This window comes from Cololabis saira, chromosome 4 (genome assembly GCF_033807715.1).
Source record: "Cololabis saira isolate AMF1-May2022 chromosome 4, fColSai1.1, whole genome shotgun sequence".
Classification (NCBI taxonomy): Eukaryota; Metazoa; Chordata; class Actinopteri; order Beloniformes; family Belonidae; genus Cololabis; species Cololabis saira.
In genome coordinates, this window is record NC_084590.1 from 8,081,307 (window position 1) to 8,093,260 (window position 11,954).

Below are 11,954 nucleotides of genomic sequence, written 5' to 3' on the forward strand. Positions count from 1 at the left end.
AAATTAAATGAGATAAATATTGTTTTATTGAATACTTTATTATTATTATTATTATTATTATTATTATTATTATTATTATTATTGGAAGGCGTAGAAGGCCCTGAAGGTTCCCCACTGACTTCAATCACACACAAGCGCAGATGGATAGATGTGTGAGGGGATAGCAACTGATTATTACTTTTTTGGTGAAATGAAGCCAGATTCATGTCATACTTTTAATGTCATCACATATCAGACTTATAATATAATAGCGCTGAATGATCGTGTCCCTCTGTGTTTGAAGCACAGCGTCAGTCAGGACACGGCTGTCGTGCCATAAAGAGATTGTCTGATTTCTCCCCTGAAAATGGGTCTTTTTACCTGCCAAAAATTGATTAGCTCATTGATCATCTGAAAATCTGACGTTTCAGCGCTATCGCTCAATGGGCTGCTGTGCGCGCTCCCGTGGCCAGAAATCAGATTCTGGCAGGCAATAACTTTTTGGCACGACACCGGGAACCCCACTGCTTCCAACTGTAGAGTGACTGAGGACAGAATGCCGGGCCACTCTCCTCTTGTCCTCCACCTTCAGATCGCACCACTTCTTTTTTATTTCTGCCACAGATCTGTCTGTGGCACTCACGGCGTTTACAGCAGCAACGACGTGCTGCCACTCACTCGCTTTCTTTTTGTCAGTGATGCAACTACTGTGACCACCAAATAATGTCATTTTCCTGTCCTCCACCTCATCCACAACATCTCCATCTCAGTCTCCGTGAAATTTAGTGGCAGGGTGGCTCGACACGTCTCATTCATCCTGACGCCCAACAGGCTGCAGGAAGCCGCTGTGCATGCTCAGCAGGCTCATTCATATGCAAATACAGTCATGGAGTAGTTTGCATTCACCATTCATGGTATAAAGTGGGCGTGTAGAGGGCGGGGTATTAGGGACATTCACGTGCGCAACCTTCCAGCTGGACTGATTTATAAAGAGAACATTGTGTGCAGACGGTTTTATAAATCAGGATTTTTTTGTGTGCACGCCATTTTCGGCTTTTGAGCGCACATACACTTTAACAGGGCTGCCCGACCCGATTGCCTTCACCTTTCTGGCATGGTGAATTTTTTTTTGCCCCTTTTTTTGTGAGTAAAAAGATTTTTTAACTATTTGACTCGAACTTGAATTCACCATCGGGCATATTTTTGAATGCAACACATGGAAAACAAATTATTATCCAGCAATTCACTTTAATACGAAATAACAAAATGAACTGAATAAAATAAGTATCTTTGTTAAACAGACACCTGTCCTGCTTGACTTAAAATTGTATAAATGAATATAAAACAATAGAAAGAAAGCAGAACATCCATTCTGTAATAGTGCACATTTTTAGTGCAATAACAAAGTGCAAACAGAAAGTCTGTAGAAAACTTGTAAACATATTTGTGCCTCAAAGGCCATGACTGTAGCTACAATTGGAGTAAAACAGAAAAAAATAATTTATGAACTCAACAGCTCAGTGCCATTTTCCATTGGCATTTTATGACTATTTTTTGACTCTCACAGTAATACGGGACAAAGTGTGTACCTTAGTTTATAAATATGGGACAGTTGGCAACTCTAGCTTTGACTTAAATACGTCAGGTTGTAGAAAAACCTAGAACTCTGTGGTAATCGGGTTAAATTGTACGTGAAAGTCTACAGAAGCCTAGTATTACTGTCGTTCTGATCTCAGATGACAACACCCAGGATCAACGCTGTCCAGTCCATTCATTCTAGATTCAGGTCGGTTCTAATCCCCGCCAGGAGGGGGCGGTAGCGCGGCTGCATAGGCTGCCGGAGAGAACTCACGAAGAAGACGCCGAGCCGGCGAACAAGAGGAAGAAGAAGAAGCAGACGGCGAGGACGAGGGGGAGGATACAGGACTGACACCATGGCGGGCAGCAGACTGGAGAGGGTCGGAACCGTCTTCACAAGGTCAGTGTGGGGGGGTTCTGGACGGGTTTTAGGTTCTGGACGGGTTTTAAGTTCTGGACGGGTTTTAGGTTCTGGACGGGTTTTAAGTTCTGGACGTGTTTTAGGTTCTGGACGGGTTTTAGGTTCTGGACGTGTGGAGCAGGTCGGTTTTAGAGCAGTGTTTCCCAACCCTGGTCCTCCAGATCACTATCCAGCATGTGTCCCGGCTGCTTCATCACACCGTGATACAAGTACCTGTGTCACAACAGAGATTTAGAGACCTTGATTCAGGGTTACTACGGGGGCTGGAAATCCTGGAAAAAGGGGATTTGTATTTGTGTACAGGACTGTCTCAGAAAATTAGAATATTGTGATGAAGTTCTTTATTTTTTGCAATGCAATTTAAAAAAAACTAAAATGTCATACATTCTGGATTCAATACAAATCAACTGAATCAACTGGTTTACAGTTTAAGATTAAGATTCCCAGAATATTCTAATTTTTTTAGATAGAATATTTGAGTTTTCTTAAACTGTAAGCCATGATCAGCAATATTAAAATAATAAAAGGCTTGCAATATTTCAGTTGATTTGTAATGAATCCAGAATGTATGACATTTTTGTTTTTGTAATTGCATTACAGAAAATCACAATATTTAAATTTTCTGAGACAGTCCTGTAACCATTAATATATTTGCAGACAAGTTAAAAAAAAAAATCTTGAAAGTGCTTGAATTTCAATGTTGTGTTTTCAAGGCCTGAAAAGTGCTTGAATTTTAGTTTAAGTGCTTGAAATTATAACTCTGTCTTTCACAAAATTGGGATCAGACTGTATAGTTTAGTTATTACAAGGAGAAATAAAATCAGTAAGATGAAACATAACTAGATGTTTACAGCACGATACAATGTACATAATTGTGATAAAAAGCGGACAAAATAACTGTGAATATATATATATATATATATATATTCCTGTAGATATTTTACCCCAGCGATAAGGTGTTTGAAGATTTTGAAAATGACCCTTGAAAGTGCTTGAATTTGACCTTGAAAAATGTGTAGGAACCCTGTTGATTCCAAGCTCATGAGGACCATTAATTAGAATCAGGTGTGTTGATGCAGGGCCACGTCTAAAGGGTTGGTGACCCCTGGTTGAGAGGTCCGGTTCCTCCACAGACCACTAGAGTGTGATGATTGGCAGAAGAACCGCACCATGCAGGATCCAGACTAGTGATCAGTAGAGGAACTGTTCCTGAGTTCCTGGTTTGTACGGTTCCCGTGAGGAACAGGAGGTGTAAAGTGATTCCAGCATCACATCTTTAATTTTAAGTGAAGAGCTTCTCCGTCATTGATTCATTTAGTCTGATTCTGGTGTGTCTCAGAACTCTGATCCACTTCCTGTCACAGCTGAAACCTTCTATAACTGTGTCTGCCAAAACTGCAGCAGGTGACGTATGAGATGTTTGTGGAGATGATAAAGCATGTGTGGGTGTGACCTCCAGGGTTCGAGACCTGATGCGCTCCGGAGTGATGAAGCGGTCCCAGAAACCCCTGTGGTACGACGTCTACGAGGCCTTTCCTCCCAAGAGGGACCCCGTCCACGTCCGGCCCCTCGGCAGACCCCTGCCCAGCAGGCTGGAGAACGTCCCGGAGATCTTCTACCGGGAGGACGCAGTCAGAGCGTGAGTCACCACCTCCACACCAGCGTGTTCCTGGTCCCCATTCGGGACGGGGAACCGACGTGTTCCCGGTCACGCGTCTAAACGATTCGACGACGTCTTCATAATGTTGACTTCTGTTGCCACGACGAGTCTAAGGAGGTTACCATATTTTCTGGACTATAAGCCGCACCTGCATACAAGCCGCAACCGGTCGATTTATAAAAAAAAAAAAAAAAAAAGCGCGTGAGCGTGGCGAGCGCACGCAAAATTTTGGGGGTTTTTCGGGTCGGATCGGGTGTCTATATGCGCAATTTTAACTCTACAATTAGCAAAATACTGGATACCTTCCCCTGCCTCATCATCATCTGGGCTTGTCTCGGCGCGGGGCCCCGCGGCTACTTGAGACCCGGCTTGATCGGTGATTTTTGTAACAAATTTATCAAACGAGCCTTTCAGAGAGGCATTAAACTCTTCCATTTTCTTTAGTTTTTTTTCTTTTTTCATCCTCTGATGGAAATTTCCTGAATCTGTCTCGTTCTCTCGATATTGTTTAACAGTTTGTTCCAACTCCACCGTCTGGATCAGAGCAGCTTGTGTCTGCGCTTGGTCTGATCAGTTGTATTGAACAACAGACACGCGCATCATTGCACATATATTTATTGATATAAACAGACTAGTACACATTTAGGTCTGTAATGGAACGTGACTGTTGATATTTATAAGGTAAAAAACGAAGAAAAAAAAATTGAAAAAAATTTTTTTTTGAAAAAAAAAAAAAAAAAACGGCCCATAGCGCGAGGCCCCGTGCAGTCGCACGGTTCGCACACCCCTTGCGGCGGCCCTGGCCGCACCTTTGTATAAGCTGCACGGTTGAAAATCTATGAAAGAAGTAGCTGCTTATAGTCCAGAAAATACGGTACTTTCTTCTCCAGTGATTGAAGGAACGTTGCTGGCTCGCATCCATACGTCCTTCTGGTTTGTTGTACTTGGCCAGTGGGAGAATTTCATACACGGTTATGGCGCTTTTCCACTAGTACCTACTCAGCCCGACTCTCCTCCACTCGGTTTGGTTCTTTTCCACCAAGGGTCTAACGTACCGAGTAGGTACTTTTCTGTAACTATTCTGCTGAGGTTCTAAGCGGCTGAGTCAGCTGTATCTGACATCATCACACTACAGGCCACTGATTGGTCGGGGGGTTGGAGTCAGACGTCTGAGTCAGGAGGAGGAAATCAGAGAAAGAGACTCTGACGGATTCTTATTTTTTATTCAACCAGCAACAGCAGCAAAAGTCTGTTTCATGATCCAACTCTGAGGGTCAGATGTTCATAAACCTGGTGCTGAGGAGAGAATTAAAAAGGGATCTAGACGGAGATAAGGAACGACCAGATCTACCAGGAGCTCTGTCTCTTCATAGCTGCTCACGGCTCCAGATGACTTTTCAGCAGCGCAGAGACAAACAAAAAAAAAAGCGTCGCCGCTTGAATCTTCTCTCTCTCTCATTTTTTAACTTGATATCAAACACAAGCCACAGATCCAGCAGCACATCTATCATCTCCTCCAGGTTCTACATCTTTAGTGTTGTTGTCTTCTTCCTTTAGATACACAATCAAATACGTCACAGCAGCTTCACTCCAACCTCCTACTTCTGCTCCAGGTGCTGAATTGTTATGGAAAAGAAACCAGGGGTAGAGCCGAGTAGGTACTAGTGGAAAAGCGCCATTAGAGAGTCCAGCTACCCTGCAGAGGAAACACCAGTTTACCACTTGGACGGATAGACAGAAGCAGCATTCGGGAGCGTTGTGATGTAGGTCGTCTTGGACGCAGCTCTGCTGCAGATGTTACACGCAGCTGTTGGACCTCCTTGTTTCTGGTTCAAATATTTCGACGTTGGGACTGTTCTGCTCGCGTCCAGCTGTGTTTGCTGTGGCTGATCAGAACAGCTCATTGGACCAAAACCCGTGTCTATCAACACTGATCCCATACTTGAGATCAGGGTCAGGACAACCCCGGTTTTTGAGTTTGAGAACTCTTATGTCCCCGTATGTTTTGGAGTTCAGAATGTGATTGTGATGCCCGGAATAAAGGTTGTGATCTCTAGGAAGCACCACATTCAGGGCTGGGGATCCATTCAAATGTCAAGAATCGATTCCGATTCTTAAGATTCACAATCGATTATCAAGATTTGATTCGATCTGATTTGATTCCGATAATGATTTGGGTTAGTGTTATTAAAACTTTTTTAGCTGTTGCATGCATTATATGACTGTGGTTATGCAACATATTGATACTAGTATTATGTTTAGATTAAACAGCAAGTATTGGCAGCTAATGATGCTGTAAGGACCAATCAGCTCCCAGAATGCTGATAGAACTGCTTTCAGAAACAGAAGAAAAATCGTGTGGGTCAGAATTATCAAACAGATCCAGGGCAGCAAACAGAGACGGATGAAATCGGTTTTATTCTTTCCCAGATTCCCAGTTTTTATTTTTTTCCATTTTTGGTCTTTTTCGGTTTTTTTATTTTTGAGAATTTGGTTTTTAAGCATTTTATGCAAATGTAACCCCAAGACAGTATATAAAGTAATGAAATATAAACAATTGATGCAATTATAACTGAAAACTTTCATGTTTTCATACCTTTAAAAATATTTTAAGGCAAAAACATAGTGTCCAACAAAACATGCTTTTTTGGGCATAAACACAAAAATACCAAAAGTTGTAATGTAATGATGAAAAAAAAAAAAAACGATCCTTAGACATACGAATCAATTTTTAGGAATTATTATGAGAATAGATTTAGAATCGGAAAATGTATTTTATTTTTTTTTTTTCAACACAGGCCTGACCACATCTCTTATGTATCTCTTCTCATCTCTGATCTTCTGTTTCAGGAGGTTCTACGAGCAGTACGGGACGGGTCCTCGGCCTTTCGATCTCTCCAGGTCCAACTTCGTGTCCACGTGTCAGAGGTGTGTTAGACCAAGATGACGTTTTTGCTTGTGAAAATGTGGGGTTGAAGGGTTCCTGTGGGTATTTAGGTTTTAGCCAGAACCGTGACCTCAGGCCACCTCAGTAGGTCTTCTCCAACCAGAGCTTCAGGTATTGATACGTCATTATCGGGCCCTGATTATGAGACGACCCCCTCTTTTTTTGAACACCAAATTCAATTTTTAGACAGAAAATAATTACAGTAAATCTGAAACAAATGATTATAACAAGATATTCTAGAGAAAAGCATGTTATTTTGCCTCATTAGAATCATCATCTTGAAGTTTGCATCATAACTTCTCCTCAGCTGCCGGTTTACCTGCCGATTTTCCACCCACTTTTCTCCAGATTGTCGCTACGTTTCTCCATTTTCTGTTATCTCTTCTCTTATTTTCTTCTTTTCTTTCTTATCTCTATTTTTTTATTTTTCTTCTTCGTGACAGGGGTTGGCTTTGGCCTGGGGAGTTAATTTCAGCATTCGCTTTAGAGATATCTGGCGCCATCTAGCGTTGTGAATGGGTGTAACGTCTAGACCCCGAATGTAAAACGACTCCCACTTTTTCAGTCTTATGCAAAAAACACCATCTTATATTCGGGTCAATACAGTATTGAATTTCTTTACGACTCTTAATCCAGGGTTGTGAATCTGAGGCCATGTTTCCCAGTTAGTCTTGGGGAGGAAGCTCGGTGTGGAATGATGACTGTTGGGTTGTTCATGAACCTCCTCATCTTCTGCTGTTCTGGTCCTGCAGGTTTGTTAATAAGTACACGGAGCTGGAGAAGCAGAGCGACCTGGACCAGCAGGTTCTGTTCCTGGAGACGGCCAAGGCTCTGCTGGCAGAGGGGGTGGTCCTGAAGAGGAGAACAGCACTTCCTGTAAGAGCCACCACAGCCAGCTGACCTGGAGGGCTCATCCAGGGCCGGCCCAAGCCTCCACTACCAATAATACTGATTATTGTTCATTCACACACCCACTATAAACTTATTTCATGTTCCTCCCTGTCATTACAAATACACTTGTAAAACTAGATGTAAGAACTTTTGGTTGTAGTTAGATTGTAATCCACAGTGATTAAGACCATGGAAGCAACAACAGATTAACAAACTTGCAGAAAAATCTTTCAATTCATATTTTACAAATTCAGCTACTGGCCACACAGAGAAGCAACAGGTCAAAGGTCAGAGAGCTGCACAGTTGCAGCAGAGTTGTTTCCATCATCCTACTGTCAGCCTGGCAGGTTTTTACCATCTATGGTTTTTAATCTGAGCAAATTCAGCTACAAGAGCGGCCTGGGGTTGATTTACACTTAATATTTAACGTGATAAAGTACTAAGTGATACTGAGTGTCATCTACAGTGTAGGCTACTAAAAGAAACAAAATAATCAAATAGATCATTCATAAACCATTTACTGTAAACACGTTATCTACTTTATTTTTGGTTTTAAATAAACTGCAGCAGCAATTTGAAGTGGAACAACAACAATTAAGTGCAACAACAAAGTACTACAAAAACTACAACTATAATTAAAATCACTCAACTTAGATAAACAGCATCTTGTCAATATGTTCTCCATATAAGAATAAATTCAAATGTACAAAAACAGACATTATTTAATAGAATAAACAAATAAAATCAAACAAATAGGGCCGAGAGGCAGCAGTCAGTACACCAGCAGTATCTACTCTAGTCTGCTAACATAATATTGTTTATGTAATAATATAAAAACATTTTTTTTTACAATAACATAGCTTTGATAATGTATGAATCATCACTCAGATATAAAAAAAAAATATATATATATATATATTTTTTTTTAATTCTTGGGGGCTCCCTAGTGGTCACGGGGCCCTAAGCAGCCGCTTAGTTCACTTATGCCTTGGGTGGCTCTGGGCTCGTCCTCCAGCGTTGGTCCTCGCTCCTTCTCTGCAGCTTACCAAACAGCATTCGACACGTCCTCCTAAAAATGCTTCTCCTGTGCAGGTGGAGGAGTCCAGGGAGCCGGCGTTGGAGCTGAACCCCTCAGACGTGGCGGCTGAGCAGAGTCCAGCCGACTCTCAGCAGAAGTGATGGACCGGTGGAGAGTCCAGGCCCCCACTACCGCTGCATCACGGTGGTGGGGGCCTGGAGTGGAGCTGCTCCCTAGAAACATCCTCTGGAAACTTCTGGCCGACAGGACACGCCCCCTGGTCTGCACGCCCCGCCCCTGGTCTGTAGGCCCCGCCCCCCAAGGGCCCGCCGTTGTTCAAACCTGGAACTGCAGGGTATCCTGACCGGTTTGTTGTGGTTTTATCTTATGAACACTTGATGGAAAATTTTTACTTCTGACAAATAAAGTCATGAAACAAAGACTCACTGGTATGTTTTTAATCACATAAGTCATGAGTCAGTGAAGCTGATTAAACATGCTCATGACCATGACCCCATCAGACATGGAGAACTTTGTGTTTTGTTTTTTTAATTGTTTCTTTATTTGGAAAGGACAAGTAGATAAAACGGTACAGCAATATTCAAATAAATGAAAATGAATGTCCTTTCAGTTTTGTTTTAAGTCCTGAAAATGTACATTACTAGACATCAAAGTATACTGGTCCAAAAATAGTATAGTCATAGTTTGCGGGTTTGTCCTCCTTTTGAGCTTTATAGAGCGCAGTTTCAAAGACAACTAAATACTTATGAGAGAGGTGATCGCGGACATCCACAATGTGTAAAACTCAATAAACGTGTACATTGGTCTTAATCTGTCAGTATATAATACGCGTGACAATAAAGCGGAACGAGGAGCCGTTTTTCATCCACCAATTTAAGTTCTGGTGTCGGTTCTTAAAATACAAACAAGAAAAGCAGAGTGTAATGATGCACTAACGCTGCCCATAAACATTCATAAACCCGTACGATCATAATAAAAACCACAACTCTTCATGGAACGCAACACAAAGCAAAGAACAACAATACCCATAATCCATTGCAGCTTAAATCGGAAGAAATGCCCCCAAATAAATTATTTTTTCCAGCCTCAACTTTTGACAAGACTGTCTCCAGCTCACAGCCGATGTTTTTTTTTAATTTGTTTTACTTGTTTTTGCAAGTTCCTTGTTGGGATGAGCGGTTTTTAATGGATAATTCTCGTCATTATCATATTCAAATATATGTACATGAGGGAGGAGACATGGCAGAGTTTTGTGCTCCTGCATGTGCGCTCAAATCCACGCTGATTGTGATGTTCAAAGAAACCTGTGTGGATTTGGGCGAACGCACAGTTTTGAACATCTGGATTTTTTTTCAGTACGTGAAAATTCCACACACGGATTCACGTTGAAATCCACGCACGTTTTGATCATGAGGCCCTGTCTTTGAAAAGTTTATCTACTGCTTCCGCATGTAACATACTCTCTGTTGTCATGGAAACCCATCACAACAGTCGTCCTCCAGACGGACCAGCATGAAACCTGTTTCAAGGCTGTTTAAAAGGTGCATTTCTGGACTGATCTAGAACCTTGTTCTCCACCAGTAAAGCTTGGAATCGTTCTCGACGTTCGCTGTAGTAAACCCGACTTATTTTAACTTTATTCTTTTGAGATGTTTGGTCTCCTAACAATATCCATTGTCTGAATGAACCCTTAATTGTATGACGTAACAATATCTTCACATTTGAAGTATTTAGTGTTGCCAACTCCCTGAAAGATAAATAAGGGACACCTCATCTGCAGGGCCGGCCAACCCGATTGCCTTCACCCTTCCTGACGACGTGAATTTTTTTAGCCCCTTTTTTTGTGAGTGAAACGACTTTTTAACTATTTGACTCGAACCTGAACGGAATTTGATGCATATTTTTTAATGCCATGAACACATGGAAAACAAATTATTATCCAGCAATTCACTTTAGTACAAAAAATAACAAAATTAACTTGTGGCAGGGTGGAGGAGCTGCAGCCAATCAGGCTGATGGGACACAGGTGTGTCCCATCAGCCTCTCCCCCTTCCTGCCTTATAAGGCAGGGCTGGACAGCAGCAAGAGAGTCGGAGAAGCTGCTGCTGGTCGTGGGAGAAGGTGCTTGGGCACGTGTGAGAGTGGTTGGTGACAAATAAAGGGTTCTGCACTAAACTCCGTGTCCTCTCTATCCTGTCGGTCGGACCCCGTAGCACTAGCCGTGCTACAGAACTGAATAAAATAAGTATCTTTGTTAAACAGAAACCTGTCCTGCTTAACTTAAAATTGCATACATTTATATAAAACAATTGAAAGAAAGCAGAATGTCCATCCTGTAATAGTGCAATAACAAAAGTGCAAACAAAGTCTGTATAAAACTTGTAAACAACAGAACAAAATAATTTATGAACTCAACAGCTCAATGCCATTTTCCATTGGCATTTTTTTATGACTATTTTTTGACTCTCACAGTAATACGGGACAAAGTGTGTCCCGGGGCACGTACTTTAGTTTATAAATACCGGACGATTCCGTTTTTTAAAGGGACGGTTGGCAACCCTAGTAGTAAACCTAACTTATTTTAACTTTGCTCTTTTGAGATGTTTGATCTCCTAACAATATTCATTGTCTAAATGAACCCTTAATAGCATGAAGTCACAATATCTTCACATTTTAAGTATCCTAGACTCCCCAGATGTGGTTTTTGTGCCAGCAAAAAACATTGTCTAGTATTGATTGTATGATAATAGGGTAGGCATCACCAGCTCATGCTTCAGCCTACACCTTTTTTGGTCACATCTATTTGAGCCATCTCTGTAGTGCCTGAGACCTGAGGTCTGCTCCAACTGTCAGCTCCTGTAAATCAGGCCTAAAAACATTAATGTTAAATTAAATACTTACCTGCTGTACTCCGCTGCCCTTACTTTTAACAACTTGTGCTTTTTATTATTTTACCTCTTTTCTTATCATTTTATTTCATTTTATTTGTTTACATTGCACATTTAAGCGTACTCTTAAATTCAATACTTTTTGAAAACCGCGCGAAGTTATGGATAAGCCCTGAATGCAGGCATTGTGACGTAGAATTGTCAAATTGGTTTAATTCACTGTATTGTTACAGATTACTTTTGTAATACTGTATTTGATCCGGTCTTTGTACGTTTTGACCGTATAGAAACGTAATTCTTGCCATTTTAAGAATGAGATGAACCTGCTGTACTCTACTGCCCTTACTGTTTAACAACTTGTGCTTTTTATTATTTTACCTCTTTTCTCATCATTTTATTTCATTTTATTTGTTATTTATGTTTTAAATAACAAATAAATCAATTAATATAGATGGTATTGAAATTAATAGAGTAAGGGAAACCAAGTTTTTGGGTGTCATGCTGGATGAGAATTTGAATTGGAAATCACATATACATTATACAAAGATAAA

At 41.1% G+C, this 11,954-nt stretch overlaps 1 protein-coding gene across 1 annotated transcript; it reads left to right on the forward strand.

Annotated features, from left to right (window-relative positions):
* The first annotated feature begins 1,806 nt into the window (after positions 1 to 1,806).
* Positions 1,807 to 8,936, forward strand: mrps23 (mitochondrial ribosomal protein S23). Its single transcript, XM_061720180.1, has 5 exons — positions 1,807 to 1,957; positions 3,438 to 3,617; positions 6,489 to 6,566; positions 7,338 to 7,461; positions 8,569 to 8,936. Exons 1-5 carry the CDS (start codon positions 1,914 to 1,916, stop codon positions 8,653 to 8,655), a joined length of 513 nt encoding a protein of 170 aa, XP_061576164.1. The 5' UTR covers positions 1,807 to 1,913; the 3' UTR covers positions 8,656 to 8,936.
* Positions 8,937 to 11,954: the final 3,018 nt, after the last annotated feature.

What these genes read in the sequence shown, in the direction of transcription:
- mrps23 (XM_061720180.1), top strand. Translation starts at nt 1,914, where the DNA reads ATGGCGGGCAGCAGACTGGAGAGGGTCGGAACCGTCTTCACAAG. An exon ending in CGGGAGGACGCAGTCAGAGC is followed by an intron (nt 3,618 to 6,488) that starts GTGAGTCACCAC and finishes CTTCTGTTTCAG; the next exon opens with GAGGTTCTACGAGCAGTACG. An exon ending in AGAGGAGAACAGCACTTCCT is followed by an intron (nt 7,462 to 8,568) that starts GTAAGAGCCACC and finishes TCTCCTGTGCAG; the next exon opens with GTGGAGGAGTCCAGGGAGCC.